General features: G+C 41.4%; 1 protein-coding gene across 1 annotated transcript in view; it reads left to right on the top strand.

Annotated features, from left to right (window-relative positions):
* LOC127438409 (neurocan core protein-like) overlaps positions 1-19666 on the top strand; it is a 149476-nt gene that overhangs the window by 123432 nt on the left and 6378 nt on the right. Inside the window, exons 11-13 of the mRNA XM_051693975.1 lie at positions 5589-5671; positions 6354-6498; positions 15544-15726. Of these exons, the coding sequence (XP_051549935.1) occupies positions 5589-5671; positions 6354-6498; positions 15544-15726 (411 nt within the window). The remainder of the gene's footprint in view (positions 1-5588; positions 5672-6353; positions 6499-15543; positions 15727-19666) is intronic.

Below are 19666 nucleotides of genomic sequence, written 5' to 3'. Positions count from 1 at the left end.
CTGATCGTAAAAGATTCTTGATAGATTTATGGGACTTTCACCTGTTTGTAGGCTATGTTGATAATATTTTAATTTATTTTAATATTTGAATTTGTATTTATTATTTACTGAGAAATGTGTGCTTAACATTTCACATTTTGCTTGACACCTCCTGTCTTCAGAATAATGCTGTTATAAATAAAATTCTGTTTCATGCAAAAAATAATTTCAGAAATACCAAGAGAAACGTTCTGGTTACTTGCGTAACCTCCATTCTCTGATGGAGGGAACGCGACGTTGTGTCGATGTAGTGACACTAAGGGTCACTCTTAGGAGCCCGAAACACCTCTGGTCTTTGAAAAAAGGCCAATGAAAATTGGCAAGTGGTATTTGCATGCCACTCCCCCGAACATACGGATATAAAAGGAGCTGGTATGCAACCACTCATTCAGGTTTTGTGCTGAGGAGTCGAGACAAGGTCCCGGCCATTTCAGCGGGTAGTCCAGTGTTGTGGCAGGAGGGACACAACGTCTCGTTCCCTCCATCAGGGAATGGAGGTTACGCAAGTAACCAGGACGTTCCCTATCTGTCACTCACTCGACGATGTGTCGATGTAGTGACACTAGGGGTCACTCTTAGGAGCCCGAAACACCTCTGGTCTTTGAAAAAAGGCCAATGAAAATTGGCAAGTGGTATTTGCATGCCACTCCCCCGAACATACGGATATAAAAGGAGCTGGTATGCAACCACTCATTCAGGTTTTGTGCTGAGGAGTCGAGACAAGGTCCCGGCCATTTCAGCGGGTAGTCCAGTGTTGTGGCAGGAGGGACACAACGTCTCGTTCCCTCCATCAGGGAATGGAGGTTACGCAAGTAACCAGGACGTTCCCTATCTGTCACTCACTCGACGATGTGTCGATGTAGTGACACTAGGGGTCCCTATACGAAACGCCACAACTGGCTGAACTGTGTTACATGAACTGGCGCTGTGTGACGGGCAGACCACTGTGTGCCTCGTAGCCAGTGCACCAGGCCAGCGCGTAACCTCTCCCAACGCTGTTATGAGTGTCGAACGGCCCTTCGGGGACAAGTCGACTGCCCAAAAGATAGAGACAGGCTAGCCCAGTCGTGGCCTCTTATCCTCTCTTTTTTTTCCTCTCCCCAAAAAAGAGTTAACCGACTGGGGCCACCAGGTCTATGTTGGAGGGGGTGTCCCTCCCAAGGGGAAGACACCGCGGAGACCACATCCCACCCAGAGAGGGGGGGGGTATTTTGAGTGGAAATACGTCACATGGTCCTGCCGATCCTTGTCAGAAGTATGTCATGTGGAGAAGTCCCATGGTAGGTCCTACCCTACGGGGGAGGAGTTTCTACAAACATGCCAAGGAACCGTGCCTTGTCAGCCTCTCCCATCTCGACCAGGTTGAGCCAAAGGTGGCGCTCCTGGACCACCAAGGTGGACATCGCCCGCCCGAGAGACCGCGCCGTGACCTCCGTCGCCCGGAGAGCGAGGTCGGTCACCGAGCGCAGCTCCTGCATCAATCCCGGGGCGGAACTACCTCGTGCAGTTCCTTTAGCACCTTGGTTTGGTGGATTTGCAGGAGAGCCATGGCATGCAGGGCGGAGGCGGCTTGTCCAGTGGCACTGTAGGCTTTGGCCATCAGGGATGACGTAAACCTACAGGCCTTGGACGGGAGCTTTGGGTGCCCGCGCCAGGTGGCGGCACTCTGTGGACATAGGTGCACCATGAGCACCTTATCCACTGGGGGGATCGCCGAATAGCCCTTGGCCGACCCACCATCGAGGGTAGTGAGGGCGGGGGAGCTGAAAGATCGAGACCGGGCAGTAAAAGGTGCCTCCCATGACCTTGTCAACTCCTCGTGCACTTCCGGAAAGAAAGGAACTGGGGCGGGGCGTGGCTGTGAGCGGCACCGTGAGCCCAGGAACCAATCATCGAGCCGCAAGGGTTCAGGGGAGAGCGGAGGGTTCCACTCTAGCCCGACGCTGGCGGCTGCCCGGGAAAGCATGTCCGTCATCTCCGCGTCAGCCTGTGACTGGGCGACCGCACCCGAGGGGAGGTGCCCAGCTGAGGCTTCCGCGTCCCACTGGACGAGCCCGCTCTCCGATGCTGCGCTCGAGAGCTCATCACCTTCGCGGGCTCCGAATAAAAGGTCGAACTCGCTGTGAGACGAGCCGGCAGTCTCATCCGGAAACCTGATCGGGGCAGACGAGCGTGCTGGGGAATGGGAGGACCGTGGGGGGGATACCCAGCAGAGGTGGTCCCATTGGGGTCCCCAAATCGTACCCATGGGTAGAAGGACCAGGGCGGGGAGCCGCTGTGAGTCTCGCAATGAGTACATGACCCATCCATCCATGTGGGCAGCGCCCAGACACGAAAGACAGCGATCGTGACCGTCAGAAGGTGAGAGATAACGAACGCAACCAGGAATAACACACAAACGGAAAGGCATCTTTAAAAAGATGTGTCTTTAAAAAGACGTTCCGTGTGTGCCGCTCTTTTAGAGAAATATACTCATTTTTAGAATATACTCTTTTATTTCTGCCAAAGCGCCCAGGGGCATTCTCTGCCGTGCACCAGTGCAGAGGGGAGAGAAGCCGCTGAGATCCAGTAGAGGTGAATGAACAGCCGTGGGAATTCAGCTCAGTGTGCATCAACCGTTCGGCTCAGAAGAGAAAATCTGAATGAGTGGTTGCATACCAGCTCCTTTTATACCCGTATGTTCAGGGGAGTGGTATGCAAATACCACTCACCAATTTTCATTGGCTGTTTTTCAAAGACCAGAGGTGTTTCGGGCTCCCAAGTGTGACCCCTAGTGTCACTACATCGACACAACGTCGAGTGAGTGACAGATAGGGAACCACAGTTAACAACATATTCCACAGTTAATATAGCCTACAAATTCAGCTTCATATGATAAGAATTTTTTTTTTATAAAAGAATCTTTTTTTAAATAATAGTTGTATAATAATAATAATTATTATTATTATTAGGCTATTATTATGAAAAGGCATATACAAGGCATATTTTATTAATAGAAACTATAAATGTCAAGTCAAATCAAGTTTATTTTTAAGCACATTAAAAACAACCTTGGTTGACCAAAGTGCTGTACAATAAAATAAAATAAAAATAAAATAAAAAATATCCTAACAATTACAAAACATTAAAAGCAAGGGAAAAGAGATTAGTTTTGAGCAGAGATTTAAAAACCGACAATGTGGAAGCAGCTCTAACTGACACAGGCAAACTGTTCCAAAGCTTAGGGCCTGCAACAGCAAACGCTCGGTCCCCTCTGCACTGCAGCCTGGATCTAGGGACATATAGCAGGCAGCTATTACCTGATCTGAGGGAACTGGAAGGATTGTGTGTGCATAGTAAGTCTGCGAGATATTGTGGAGCTAAATTATTAAGGGATTTGTACACAAATAATACATTTTTAAAATCAATACGATATCTGACTGGCAACCAATCCAGAGAGCACAGAATGGGGGTGATATGATCACGTTTACGGCTGCCTGTCAGAAGTCGAGCAGCTGCGTTTTGAACCATTTGGAGACGAGAAATGGAAGAATGGGGCAAACCAAAGTATAAAGAATTGCAGTAGTCGAGGCATGAGGAGATGAAAGCATGAATAACAATCTCGAAGCTCTTCCTGCAAAGGAAGGGTTTAGTTTTCGCTAATCACCACAAATGAAAGAAGCTCAATCTGACGACAGCATTAATTTGCTTATCAAACTTAAGTTTGCAATTGAAATAGATGCCTAAATCCTTGACGCAGGAAGACAAGTAGGGAGCAAGATTTCCCAAATTGAGATTGTTCCAAAACAAATTTGGTCCAAACAAAATAATTTTAGTTTTGTCTTCATTTAAGTTTAGAAAGTTACGAGTAAACCATAATTTAAATTAATGTAAACATGCTTTAATTTGTTAGAGAGAATTGTCATCGCGCTTCAAGGGTATGTAGATTTGGGTGTCATCAGCATAGCAATGATATGACACACTGAATTTGCTAAGTATAGAGCCCATAGGTAACATATATAGCGAGAATAAGATAGGCACAAGAATCGAACCTTGGGGCACGCCACAAGATAGGTGAGCCACTGAGGATGAGTGTTTGCCAATAGCGACAGAAAATCTTCTATTTGACAGATAAGACTGGAACCATTTCAGAACTGTACCCCTAATTCCAACAAAATGCAAGAAATAAGAATATTATGATCCGCAAAATCGAACGCAGAGCTGAGGTCTAAGAGAACCAAAGCCATAGTGCTACCGGAGTCAGTGGTCATTAAAATATCATTATAGACTTTTAAGAGAGCAGACTCGGTACTATGCAAAGTTTTAAAACCTGACTGAAAAATATTGAAAATGTAATTCGTTTTCAAAAATGTTTGTAATTGAGTAAGAACCACCTTTTCCAAAATTTTAGATAAAAACGGCAGGTTTGAAATGGGTCTAAAATTAGCAAGGACAGCAGGGACAAGAATGGGTTGTAAGAGTAACATTTAAAAATGGGCATATGAACAGATACAAATACAGATAATGGCTTCGCTGCACACCTCTACTTTCCAGACAAATAAAACATAATTCTTCTTCTTCTTTCGGCTGCCACAGCGGACCATCCGTGATCCGCATATTTGACTTGCCACAGGTTTTACGCCAGATAAACAAACAAAATGTAATTGTACAAAAGAACTAATCACACATGCAAATACATCAAAGACTAATGGTATGATCTCTCTCCAAAGCACCCATGCATGAGTAACGAGATCTCATTCAGTTCCATTCTGTGTCATTTGAGTCATCATTAAGTCTGTGTCATGTACTTGGCGCCATCTCCTAGTGGCCATATGTAATTAGACTGAACATTCCTATCTGCCCATATTTGGATGACTTCCACCTCTGGTTGCAGCAATCTGAATCCTAATACGATTGGTTTAGCGTTCCATGACTCTGGACAACATACTATATCATTTCCGATGAAGTCATCTGATCCAGAAAAGCAAATGTATTTTAACCAGATAGCACTTTATGTGCTGTGTGCACATTTTGCTTCATGTATATTATCTAATGATCTATACATCCGATTACATTTTGTTTGGGCTTGTTTTAAAGATAATCACCTCCTCTAAGTAATGGTATGTGATATTTTATGTTCTTTTTATTTTTCTTGAAGTTATATGCAAAAACGTGACTTATAAGCAACACCTGTTTACATGTAACGTATGTCAAAGACATATACTTACATAGCTATTTCTCACTATATTTTTGTCTGTGAGTAAAACAAATTGTGCCTGTATTATACTCTTTAAGAGCTTTCCAACGACATATGACACATGGCTATTTGATCAGTTTGATGTTTTTACCAATAACAATAATTTGTACAGTGCAAAATTATTACTACATTATCAAAACGGAACACTTCTGATTTGTCTGCAAATTTCAAAGCACTTGTTCATTTTTGGCCATAATGCCTACATGCACTGTAAAATAGAGCTTCTAAGCTTTCAAACGATACCTATTTTGTGTTTGTCAAGACTGTAGTTATTAATATTTTTATAATTATTTTAATTATTGTTCTTCAACAGGTATGAGTCATGAGAACACGTGGATTGGTCTAAATGACAGGATGGTGGAAGATGACTTCCAGTGGACTGACAACATGGATCTGGTGAGACTGCTATACTTAAGCAAGACAATTAAAAAGCTGAACTAATACTCTTAGGTGCTGATCAGATGATCGCATTCTTGTGTTAAAAAAGGATAAATGCAGTGCAACGAATATAACAGAATGCAGGCATCTCGAGACACGCTTTTAAAATTTAAAGTTCTTTTTAACTTGACGCAATGTCTGAAAAGTGTGGAGCTCCTGCGAGAGATGCTGAAAAAACAGCGGTCAAGAACATGCATGGACTCAAAAATGCTTTCGGTGTGAATGGCCCCTAACATGTGCTTTATTCCATCAGGTAGTGTTGTAAACATAAATGAATTAACTAATGCAAAAACAGTTTAGCGTTTTTCCTTCTATTATATCTATTAGTTCTATAATATCATCTGTCCTTGTACATTTCAGTACATGCAGCAGAACATGAATCACTTATGGCTAAACACAGTGTGGTAATGCAGCAAATATGCTCAGATGGATTATGCAAATGGTTTGACAAGTCTCTCTTTTTCAAACCATTTAAGAGTCAAACAAGTTTATACAATGAGTAGAATATATCCGAGCCATTAGGTGTATCTGGAAACCCACTCGTAATGCATTGGATATGTATAGTAAGACGCTACAGCAATTACCCTGTAAAGCCATGGGATTGGATTTAGCCCTGAAATATCCCTGTTTCCTCCTCCAGCAATATGAGAACTGGAGGGAGAACCAGCCGGATAATTTCTTTGCGGGCGGAGAGGACTGCGTGGTGATGATCGCCCATGAGAACAGCAAATGGAACGATGTGCCCTGCAACTACAACCTGCCCTACATCTGCAAGAAAGGCACAGGTGAGAGAGAGAGAAAGAGAGAGGAGGCATTGGAAAAGAGGACAGATACTGTACCGCCTCGCTTTGTACCGCTGTACTGTACTGTTTCCTCCAATGCTGACCTCCTTTTGTTAACTTCATTCAAACATCCTCATGTTCTTCTATCCTTGTAACCAAGACCCATATTCCAAATTCCATCCTTCATTTTCTTTCTATGTCACTCTGAACTTGTCATGTCAGTTTGTATGACTCTATTTTCAACACTTTACTTTCAGTCTTTTATCTCAAACCGGATAATGACCTCAGCAATAATTGTCACTCATTTCATTCTGATGAGAATCATCCTCGGCAATGGTGAGGTTTATTGATGGTGGGTTCTCGGGAGGGCTGCATGACTTGACGGAGCCTCTATTTCTCTTTAGCCACTCTCACCTGTCTTGCTGTGACACAATCTGTTCCACTCACACCTCCATGGACTCGTTAGACATGTTTTGTCTGGCCATTTGCATATGAAGCAGACTGAGGCTATGGAATTTGTCAGGTCAGTTTGCCGTAGCAGATTTAAAGAGGCAATTTGGGTTCACAAGGGCCAACCGGAGAACAGGTCCATCAGAGCAGACCTCTCAGGAGGCCCAGTCCAAGACAGACCTACTCTTGAGAGCCAATAAAACATGATTCAGACTTCCCATTGAAATCCTGTCATCCCTTTCATAATTTAAAACTTACTAAAATTTTAAAATTGTCTTAAGGCGCATTCACATTTACCTTTGCACGGTGAAATTTCTCAGGTTAAATACAGTCTCAAATCTCGTCTGCGGACTTCCGGTGGCAAAGAATTTCCCCTCACGGATTTTGGTGAACTTAGACAGGCAAATTCGCCGCGTTAACCAATAAGAAGTTGCATGGTTTGGCAGTGACCTCTGTATGGGCAGTGCTTCGTACAGCGACACTGAATATTCACAATGGACAAGGGTATCATTTTAGCTGTGAGTTTGTTTGTTTTTTGTTTTGTTTTTCACTATTCAAGAGTTCAAAGTGCAGCATTGACCTCACCTTTAGAGACAGTTACATTTATAAAAACTTTGCATCAATGTTAATCACATCAACGAAATTACTGACGAAAATGTTTGTTGACGAAGGGTTTTTTGATTTAGTCAACGATAACAAAGACGAGATGAAAAAGACGCATCATGACCATAATGAAAATATTTTAATTTACGTTTTTAATCACTTTAATCATTCAAATGCATCCTAAATACACTCACTGAGCACTTGATTAGAAAAACCTGTACAACTACTTATTCATGCGATTATCTAATCAGCCAATCTTGTGGCAGCAGTGCAATGCATAAAATCACGCAGATAGAGGTCAGAAACTTCAGTTAATGTTCACATCAACCATCAGAATGGGGAAAAAATTTGATTTCATTGATTTCGACCGTGGCATGATTGTTGGTGCCAGACAACTTATATTTGCACAGACAATGAAGTAAAACAGGTTAACTTTTAGTTAAGCGCCAGTCAGAATGCCAGTCAAAATGCATAACTTGCGCTGTAAATATGCCGTTTCCTTAAAATATGCTAGAAGTAACACAATATCCTAAACTTTAAATGTGAGTAATTCACAGCAAAGAAAATAATACTTCAGTATATTCATTATATTCTATTATTTTAGGAGCTCAGGTTTTCATGATATTCATTATATTCTATTATTTCAGGAGCTCAGGTTTTCATGAGTTTTCTCATGTTGTTCAACAAGTTTAAATAATTAAGTAGTTTCTGCATTTTTCCAAATATCTTAATATTTGGTTAAAATGAGGTCTTTTACAGTTTCATTTAGCACATTATCGTCAATTATTATTATTTTATATGCCGTTTTAATCAGAGTAAAATTAACAAAACTGTATAAATATGACATGATGATAAATTGACTGAATTTAAAGAAACTTTTCATCAAACATCAAAAATAATGACTAAAATAAAAAACAGTGTGAAAATTAACATTGCTTGGCATTAAATTATAATAAAAAAAATACTTTCTTTCATTTCTGGCAGACTAACAAAGATATTTTGCAGAACGCTCATTTCCATACAAGGAAAATGAAAGGGCACTTAGGCTGTCGTTCCAAAAATGACAAAAAAGCACAGGAAAGTATTGTTATTTTAACCGTGTGAATAGGGCTTAACTTTGGGCAATGGCTACAAAATACAGGAACAGAAAAGGGTGATTAGCTGTTCAGTTTTGAACAGATAGCCAGATGGCTGGTGCACATACACAGCTCAGCCAGCTGTCATTTGCAAGACCACCTGGGAAAGATTTTCGACCACCCCCACCACCTGCCTCGCTGTCCCCTTTTGTCCATCAACCCTCCCCCAGTCATTCTATCATTCAGACTGTCACCTCTATTGATTGTCCAATGCCTTCAGTAAAGCCCCAATACAATAATATAATTCCTTAAAGGGGTAGTTCACCCAAACCCATATGACTTTCTTTCTTTTGCGGAACACAAAAGGAGATGTTAATCCAAATGTAGCCCTCAGTCACTATTCATTCCTATGCTGAGCTACAGATTTTGCTGGAGGTAAAGATACCTAAATGTAAGGTGTTCAGCTCTAGCCCCAGGGTGATGTTGAATGCTGACTCAGAATCCCATGTCTGTGTTATTGAATCACCTTGACTTTTGGCTGCCAGCTTTTGACCGGCTTTGATAGTTGAATGAATGTGGCGAGACATCCTGGGGCATTCTGCTCTGTTCGTTCAATATGACAACTTTGTCATAAACTACTTTCTCTTGGCCTCTGCAAATGCTATATACTTCACTTTTCAGCTGAACCCAAGAGGGAAATCATTAACAGTCACTTCAAAGCCCTAAGTTGCCAATTGCATGTGGTATTAAGTTATATTAACAACATAGATTTAAGAAAATAAAACTAGATTTGTTAGTCTCTGTACAGTGCATTCAAAATCATCTTAGTGAAAATATTGAAAAAAGAAATCTGGTTGTTAAATGATAGTGAATCCACCCCAACACTTCACATTTTATTTGTCTCACTAATCCGACAGGAATGGATTGAGGTACCCTTATCTAATACAATGACACTGATGCATTTTTTTAAGTGTGGCTTAAGTGTCCACATATATTTTGGGGGCACTGTATGGTATCTAAGTGAACAATGTGAATGTGTCCAACAGTGAGTATTGATTTATAGTCTATTATTTATTTATGATTTATTATTGCTGAGTCTGAGTTTGGCTTGTGCAATCCTCCTCAATCATTTCACTGCAAGAGCCAGTCTTCTAAGTGTGACATTTGTCTGCTGTCCTCGGAATAGAAGGTCAGTGCTCTCTCCAGGGTCCAAAATTAACTTTTTGCAACAGCTGGCAATGGCTGGTGAATTAAGGAAAATTTAGGCCATATTTACTTCTTACAGGCCATGAAACTCTATTTTGCATTATTTTAATTAATATTACCATATAATGTTAATGATGAATATATTTATTTTGTTTATTTTGTTTTTCATGCATATTTGTTTTGTTTAATGTTTTCCTTGCTTATTCATTTTGTTTATTTTTATTTAAATGCATATTTGTTTAGTTTATTTTGTTTTCCTTGCATATTCATTTTGTTTATTTTGATTTAAATGCATATTTGTTTAGTTTAATTTTTTTCCTAGTATATTCATTTTGTTTATTTTGATTTAAATGCATATTTGTTTAGTTTGTTTAATTTCCTTGCATATTTGTTTAGTTTATTTTGTTTTTCATACTTAGTTTTTTAGTTTTAGTTTTCTGTGCATATTTGTTAAGTTTATTTAGTGTTCCTTGCATATTTGTTTAGTTTATTTTACTTTTCATGCATATTTGTTTAGTTTCTTTTGTTTTTCTTCCATGTTAATGTTTTTCTTACATATTTGTTTAGTTTATTTTGTTTTTCTTGCATAGTTGTTTAGTTGTTTTGTTTTCCATGTATATTTGTTTAATTTTGTTTTCCTTGCATATTTGTTTTATTTTGTTTTCCATGCATATTTGTTTTGTTTATTTTGTTGTCCTTGCATATTTGTTATGTTTATTTTGTTTTCCTTGCATAGTTGTTTCTTTTTTTGTTTTCCTTGCATATTTGTTTTGTTCAATTTGTCTTCCTTTCATTTAATTTGTTTTCCTTGTGTAGCAAGTGGCCTTAGGACATTAGAAGGAAAGTGTGATTATAGTACTACACACAATTACCCCAAGGACTACGCCACCCTGGGAATTTCACCCAGGGAAATAAAGTATCAGTTCACCAGAAGGAATCTGTTTTCTTGAGAGACGGATCATCTAGCAGAGAAACCCTTGGTCCACTAACTGGACCATTAGGCTGGCCAACAAGCAACGATTCTCTCCGGATGCGGGTGAACACACCGTACCTTTTCCAACTGGTGCAATAGTGTAAACAACGCCTCCCTCCTTTGGCGCCCTAACTACCTGATACACTACAGGGCTCCACAAATCCTGAATCTTGTGGCGACCCCTCACACCATGACACGATGCAGACGTACTCAGGGGCATGCACACAACAGCGGTAGCCACAAAAGCAATGCGAGACCCGCAAGTGAAATCCAGCGGCTGTGTCAAACCATACTACTGGGAATGGCAGTCAAGCAATCGACACTTACTATCATGCAGATCATGCAGAAAGCAAGCGACCAGCGGGCATTCAGTTACTACATTAAAATACAAATACAATCTAGAAACAACCTCATACCTCATGAGGTATGAGCTCATACCTGGCTCATACCTTTCTCAATGCCCACATCTGATGCCGGAAGAAGCAGCAATACTACGCTGGTGACGTAATCGTGATGTTGATAATGACGCACGTCCGAGAGACGGATCCTTCCGCATTTATATCATAAGGGTGACAGCTAATTAGCTTACGACCCCAATACAATTATTAGGGAAGATAACTGACTTCCCCACTACAATCGCATATATGTTTGTTTATTTTGTTTTCCTTGCATATTTGTTTAGTTTATTTTGTTTTCCTTGCATATTTGTTTTGTTCATTTTGTTTTCCTTGCATATTTGTTTTGTGTATTTTGTTTTCCTTGCATGTTTCATTTAATTTGTTTTCCTTGCATATTTATTTCTTGCATATTTATTTTGTTCATTTTGTTTTCCTTGCATATTTGTTTAGTTTATTTTGTTTTCCTTATATATTTGTTTGTTTATTTTGTTTTCTTTGAATATTTTTGTTCATTTTGTTTTCCTTGCATATTTGTTTTCTTGATTTAGTTTTCCTTGCATATTTGCTTAGATTAATTTCTTTCCTTGCATATTTGTTTCATTTATTTTACATCAAACAGCACAGGTGATTGTCACTCGCAAAAACATATATGAGAAAAGACAGTCCCTCTCAGTATGACTGCTTCTGTCACAAACATGTGAAGAAGACACACTGTGATTTTGATCCTCTTCATTTTGATGGTTTAAAGAGATAGTTCACCCAAAAAATAAAATTCAAAATACACTGCCAAAAAAAAGTCACCGTTTGGATTTAAATATGCAGATACTTAAGAGCCTATGGTTGGATCATTACTGCAGTAATTAATATGTTTCAGCTGGCAACAATTCTTTTAACCCTAACTGATGCAGTGTTTAACTTCTCATTTCTTAAACAACCATGTCAGCAGGGGCGGACTGGCCATCGGGAGCACCGGGCATTTTCCCGGTTGGCCGCTGCGTAATTTGGGCCGGACTGCTGCTGCGCAAGTACCTGTCCATCTTACAGGCGATATAGATGGCCACCCTGGAATCCAACATGCCTGTGCGTACCTCATAACAAGCAGAAATGTAATAAACTCTGTAAGACAAGTCAATGCAATGGCTTTTCTTTTGAAATTGCTTACACAGCGGAGTGCATATCCAGATGAGCACGTCAACTCATGTGGACCTCATTATTTGACATACAAATCACAATAATGGTGACAACCAAAAACAACATATTAAGATGAGCTCTGAATAATCACTAAATGACAAATAAATGCAAGTTAAAACAAATACAATAACAGCAGCGTAAATAAAATCGGCAAACAGTAAAGCTATGAGCAATACATAGACATTTGCATAATTTATTCATACCGCAAATCATTTCTGGGAGCTGAAGCACGGTTTGCTGAATAATGCTCACGCCTGATAAACATGCAGAAAATAAGTCATGAAAAATATTACTTTGTAGCTATTTGAATCTTTGAGGCTTACTTTGTTTAAAGGATAGCAGAAACAGCGCTTGACAAAGCATAGGGCTTTTCACTTTTTCTCAAGAATAATCTGGGGAAGGAATTAAAACACTGCAGATATAAAGGCGTCACAAACTCACATAGAGTTAAAATATGAGCAATTAATCTGCAAAATATCTACAAAGATCTACACTTTAAGAGGTATGTTTATTTTTATTTATTTTTAAATATTTATATATATATATATATATATATATATATATATATATATATATATATATATATATATATGTATATATATACTGTATATGTATTTATTCTGGCCAAATTTGTTTTCATTGATTTAAACATAGTTATGTGAGTAATTGACATGAAATTTTAAGCATTGTCATTGGTGTCCTGCTGTGTGACACTTTCTTCATCTAGCTATTTTAAACAACATTTTATGATCTTGTGTAGCTAATATATAATATTATTATTATACTTGTTGTTTTCACAACCTCATATTAAATAAAACAGTAGTTTATTTGCACTTTTAGAAAAAAGTTGAAAGGTGATTAAGATCTTTAAAACCTTTGAAGAAATGCTGAGTTGTCACAGCACCTAAAATACACACTTTCCCTTGTACTTTCATGTACATTTTAACCTAACATCTGTATGTTGGGGAAAAAGTTTTCTGACATGTTATTTGTCTGATCTATAAAGTACTTCTTTTTAGTGCTTTCTCTAAAAAATTCACTCCTCACATTTACAGTGGTTTTATATGTTTTAAAGTTAGGAACATTTTTTGCACTGGTGGGGCCCGTTGTCATGACTAGCAGTCAATAGAAATGTCTTCTTTTTTCAACACAAACATTTTAAATTGAGCCAGAAAAATTAAATCAATGAGCCGGTATGTTATGGTATGGTGTGGTGTGTTGTGGGCCGGGTTTGGTGGGCCGCTCTGGGCCAGAATGGTCCCAGTCCCAGTCCGCCCCTGCATGTCGGAAAATGTATAGTTGAAAAGATGTTACTGTGTTTCCGAAGGGGCAAATTATTGGCCTGCATCAAGCAAAGAAAACAACTAAGGAGATTGCTGAAATAACTGGAATTGGGTTAAGAACTGTCCAACGCATTATTAAAACCTGGAAGGATAGTGGTGAACCGTCAGCTTCGTGGAAGAAATGTGGTTGGAAAAAAATCTTGAATGATCGTGATCAGAGATCATTAAAACGCTTGAAGTCACATCGTAAAAAATCGACAGTAGAACTCATGGCTATGTTTAATAGTGAAAGTAAGTAACATTTCCACATGCACAATGTGATGAGAATTTACAGGATTGGGACTAAACAGTTGTGTGGCCAAAAGAAAGCCACTTGTTAGTGAGGGTAATCGGAAAAAGCTACTTCAATTTGCTATGGAGCATAAAGATTGGACTGTGGAGCAATGGGAAATGGTCATGTGGTCCGATGACTCCAGATTTACCCTATTCCAAAGCAATGGATGCATCAGGGTAAGAAGCATGTACAAGCCAAGTCAGCTGACTACCTGAATGTACTGAATGACCAGGTTATCCCATCAGTGGAGTTTTTCTACCCTGACGGCACAGGTATATTCCAGGATGACAATGCACAGATTCATCTGGCTCAAATTGTAGGCAGTGTATTATCTCATCATTTACTCACCCTTATGTTGCTTCAAACCTGTATGACTTTTTTTCTGTGGAACACAAAAGCTGCAGGGGTGAGCATAAAACAACACTCATCAGGCTCCAACTGGCACCTGTCTTCCCAGATCAATTCCAGTTCATACTGTCACTGATTAGGTGGCAATTCCTGCCCGTACTGGGCGACCGATAACCTGCAGTTCCTCACCAGAATTTATTTGATTCTGAATGTGGTGTGAAATCCTGCAAGAAGGTTAACAGCATGACTTTCTCTGGCAGGCTTGATACAGAAAATCTTAAGTGAAAGGGAAAAGCTAAAGCATCAAGGCCATAAAGTCTGTGTTTGAGTGAAGACATTAAACTATCGGATCACAGGTCAGCTTTATGATGTTTCACTCCAAATGAACAAACTGAGATGTAATGTTCCGTGCAGCCTTGGATTGTAGGTTTGCTGTTCAAAGCACCTGAATACAGGGAGCTGTGTGCCACAGGCTCTAATTGTTTGTGTCTAAGCCATTGATTGGTTCCCTGCAGTGTTTACTGGCCCACCACAACAAAATAACAGACTTGACTCACCACAGGTAAGGTTGCATCCTCAGTTGAGAGAAATGCAGAGTTTCGGGGTGCCACCTAAAGAAAGAAAAGGGAATTGCAATAAAACAAGCTCTATGAGCTTAGTTAATTAGATAAATGTCACTGTGAGACACTGCTGCAGACCTGTGCTGTTCTGTCACAGGGCGATGACATGTCAGAGTTGACTCTGACTGAGTCAGTGTCCTACAATGTTTCTCTTTTCTACTCAATTGCGAAGACGTCTAAATATAAATCTTCATTCAACATGAATGGACATTAGCCACCCATTTTACTTTCATGATGTAGTGTAATTCCAAATATAACAGTACTTGAAAATAGGTTACAGGTGGTTGGAGGGGAGGGGTGGAAAAATAAGAGGGGTTGGTGACGTCAGCCAAAAAGGAAAGTTATTTCAGAAGCAGAACATGTTACTGAATTTTGCTGAAAGATTACAACAAATGTTTTTTTCCCTTTGGAATATCGTGCACTAAAGGGAATCTTACAATAAGACCAGGAACGTACAGTATATTAAGAAATAGGGCCAAAAATATGGGTCAATATAGATTTTTTTGTTGACTTATTTTCACTGTGAGAATTCATGTTTGTGTGATATGACATTATTTTCTTTGCAGTACTGTGTGGACCTCCACCGAACGTGGACAATGCTTTCCTAATTGGTCGGAAGCGTTCACACTACGACATACACTCTGTGGTACGTTACCAGTGCGCTGATGGTTTCCTCCAGCGCCACATCCCCACCAGCAAGTGTCATGCCAATGGCAAATGGGACCGACCCAAGATCGTCTGTACAAAGTGTGAGTGACAATCAAGTGCTAAAGCTATAACATACTGCATAATTTGCACAAGAAATGTACTTTTAACCTCCTGAGATGACTGATGTTTGCATTTCCCATTCCCTTTTTTAATCTGTAACTAGTAGCCCCTAAGAAACATGCATATAGATTATATATATATATATATATATAAGTTGTGAAATTTTACCAAGCTATAGAAAGTCAGATTTTTTTAATGAAATTGTTTATTAAGTTTCCAGATTATTCATTACTTAGCATAATTAATTATCATTCAAAGTAATGGCCAGCATCATCCAATCACTGCCAACCATGTTAAAATAAAATTATACATTATAAAATATGAATATACACTGGCGGCCAAAAGTTTGGAATAATGTACAGATTTTGCTGTTTCAGAAGGAAATTGGTACTTTAATTCACCAAAGTGGCATTCAACTGATCACAAAGTATAGTCAAAACATTACTGATGTAAAAAAACAGCACCCTCACTATTTGAAAAATGTCATTTTTGATCAAATCTAGAGAGGCCCTATTTCCAGTAGCAATCACTCCAACACCTTATCCTTGAGTAATCATGCTAAATTGCTAATTTGGTACTAGAAAATCACTTGCCATTATATCAAACACAGTTGAAAGCCATTTGGTTCGTTAAATTAAGCTTAACATTGTCTTTGTGTTTGTTTTTGAGTTGCCACATTATGCAATAGACTGGCATGTCTTAAGGTCAATATTAGGTCAAAAATGGCAAAAAAGAAACGTTCTCTAGAAACTCGTCAGTCAATCATTGTTTTGAGGAATGAAGGCTATACAATGCTTTAAATGGCCAAAAAACTGAAGATTTCATACAAAGGTGTACACTACAGTCATCAAAGACAAAGGACAACTGGCTCTAACAAGGACAGAAAGAGATGTGGAAGGCCCAGATGTACAACTAAACAAGAGGATAAGTACATCAGAGTCTCTAGTTTGAGAAATAGACGAGTTGTCCATGTCCTCAGCTGACAGCTTCATTGAATTATACCCGCTCAACACCAGTTTCATGTACAACAGTAAAGAAAAGACTCAGGGGTGCAGGCCTTATGGGAAGAATTGCAAAGAAAAAGCCACTTTTGAAACAGAACAACAAAAAGAAAAGGTTAGAGTGCACAAAGAAACACAGACATTGGACAACAGATAATTGAAAACGTCTCTGTTACTGTTGTAACCTTCATTCCCTGATGGAGGAAACGAGATATTGTGTCGATGTAGTGACACTAGGGGTCGCTCTTCAGAGCCCCAAACACCTCTGATCTTTGAGAAAAGGCCAATGAGAATTGGCGAGTGGAATTTGCATGCCACTCCCCCGGACATATGGGTATAAAAATTGCTGGCTCGCAACCACTCATTCAGGTTTTGTGCTGAGGAGCCGAGACAAGGTCCCAGCCATTTCAGCGGATAGTACAGCGTTGTGGCAAGAGGGACACAACGTCACATTCCCTCCATCAGGGAACGGAGGTTACAAGAGTAACCGAGACATTTCCCTTCTGTCACTCACTCGACGTTGTGTCGATGTAGTGACACTAGGGGTCCTTATAGAAAAAGGCCACAACAGCTGGACTATGTTACGTGAACTGCCGATGCAGGTGCAAGCAAGCTGCTGCGTGCGTAATAGCAGGTGCATCAGTCTGCACGTAACCTCCCCCAACGCCCCACAAGACGTCATGTAGTTCCCCACATCCCAGAGGGGGGGAAGTGACGTAACTAGCATGGGAGCAGGCCGCGCAAGCCACGGCCTTTTCTCTCTATATTTTCTATCCACAGAGTATTTTTTTAACGCTATTACACGCACCGGGGAAGGCGTTCTTTTTTTTCCTATTCTTTCAGGGGGAAAAGACCCCGCGGAGGCCACATCCTGCCCAAAGGGGAGGTAACATGTGGCAAGCACGTCACGTGGGCTCACCAGCTGCACATGGAAGAGGCGCGGTGGTAGGTCCTGCCTGGAAGGGGAGGAGCTCTACAAACACAGTGACCGGGGTACGGGTTCTTGAGCTGCATCAGGGCAAGATATGCTGTATTGCTTCCGTCTGCTTCTTCACTGGCGAGAACTGCTGGGCAAAGTCCTCAACGGTGTCGCAGAATAGGCCGATCTGGAAGATGGGCGCGTTGAGAAAGCGAACCTTGTCGGCGTCCCTCATCTCGATCAGTTTCAGCCATAGGTGGTGCTCCTGGGCCACCAAGGAGGACTCTGCCCGAGTGCTCGCGCCGTGACCTTTGTCATACGGAGGGTGAGGTCGGTCGCCGAGCGCAGCTTCTGCATCACATCGGGATCAGGACTACCCACGTGCAGTTCTTTCAGTGCCTTGGCCTGGTGGACTTGCAGGAGGGCCATGGCATGCAGGGCGGAGGCGGCCTGTCCAGCGGCACTGTAGGCTTTGGTCACCAGAGACGACGTAGTCCTACAGGCCCTGGAGGGGAGCACTGGGCGATCCCACCAGGTGGCTGCGTTTTGCAGGCACAGATGCACCGCAACCATCTTATCCACCTGAGGGATCTCCGCATACCCATGGGCTGCCCCGCCATCGAGGGTAGTGAGAGCGGACGAACTGGGAAGTCAGGTTCGGGCAGAAAAAGGTGTCCTCCATGACTTCGTCAGCTCGTCGTGCACTTCCAGGAAGAACTCAGACTCAGACTGGGCGGGCAGACCCGAAGGTGGCAGCCCAGTCGAGTCCTCGGTGTCTGACATCGCCAGCGTACTGTCAGATGCAGCGATCAAGGACTCATCCTGCTCACAAGCCCCGAAAGAGACGTTTAGCTGGCCGCGAGGCGGTCTCATCTCGGAGCTCGACGGGGGCAAATGAACGTGCTGGGGAATGGGAGGTCGGCGGGGATTTACCCGGCGAGACCGCAGCCATTGGAAACCCCAGATCGCCTCCAGCACCGGCCGGGCCAGCCTCGTACCCGTAGGTAGAAGGCCCAGCGTGGGGAGCGGCTGGAGTGGCTTTCCGCCGGAGGAAGGAAAGCCACGAATGCTGCCTCAGTGTGATCGCGGCCCAGACACGTGAGGCAGCGCCCGTGGCCATCAAAGGCGGAGAGATAACGACCGTATCCAGGAATCACACAAAGACAGTAAGGCATCTTTAAAAAGACGCATCTTTAAAAAGACGTTCACGTCAATGTGTTTCTCTAATAGAGAAATATACTCTTTGCAGAAATATATACTCTTTTTAGTGCCGTCGAAGCGCCCAGGGGTGTACTCTGCACTAATCGTGCTGAACGACAGAAAGCCGCTGGAATGCGGCGTATATCCAACAGCGTATGCTTCTTCGAGGTGAATGGACCGGCAGTGGAATTCGGCTCGCTGACACACAACCGCTCGGCTCCAAAGAAAAAATCTGAATGAGTGGTTGCGAGCCAGCTCCTTTTATACCCCTATGTTATATACCACAGGGCAGTGGTGGCTCAGTGGTTAAGGCTCTGGGTTACTGATCAGAAAGTTGGGGGTTCAAGCCCCAGCACTGCCAAGATGCCACTGTTGGGTCCTTGAGCAAGGCCCTTGACCCTATCTGCTCCAGGGGCACTGTATCATGGCTGACCCTGCACTCTGACCCCAGCTTAGCTGGGATATGTGAAAAAAAAAAGAATTTCCCTGTATATGTGCAAATGTATAACATGTGATAAATAAATACAATTATATTATTATAATTAATTATTATTATTAAATTATAATTATGTCCGGGGGAGTGGCATGCAAATTCCACTTGCCAATTCTAATTGGCCTTTTCTCAAAGATCAGAGGTGTTTGGGGCTCCCAAGAGCGACCCCTAGTGTCACTACATCGACACAATGTCGAGTGAGTGACAGAAGGGGAAAGAGTGTTATGGATCTTAACCCCATTGAGCTTTTGTGGGATCAGCTAGACTGTAAGGTGTGTGAGAAGTGCCCGACAAGACAGACACATCTA

The sequence above is a fragment of the Myxocyprinus asiaticus genome, chromosome 49 (assembly GCF_019703515.2).
Source record: "Myxocyprinus asiaticus isolate MX2 ecotype Aquarium Trade chromosome 49, UBuf_Myxa_2, whole genome shotgun sequence".
In the NCBI taxonomy this organism is placed as follows: domain Eukaryota; kingdom Metazoa; phylum Chordata; class Actinopteri; order Cypriniformes; family Catostomidae; genus Myxocyprinus; species Myxocyprinus asiaticus.
The sequence above is the reverse complement of the archived record's forward strand: the minus strand, read 5'-3'. Positions and strand labels throughout refer to the sequence as shown.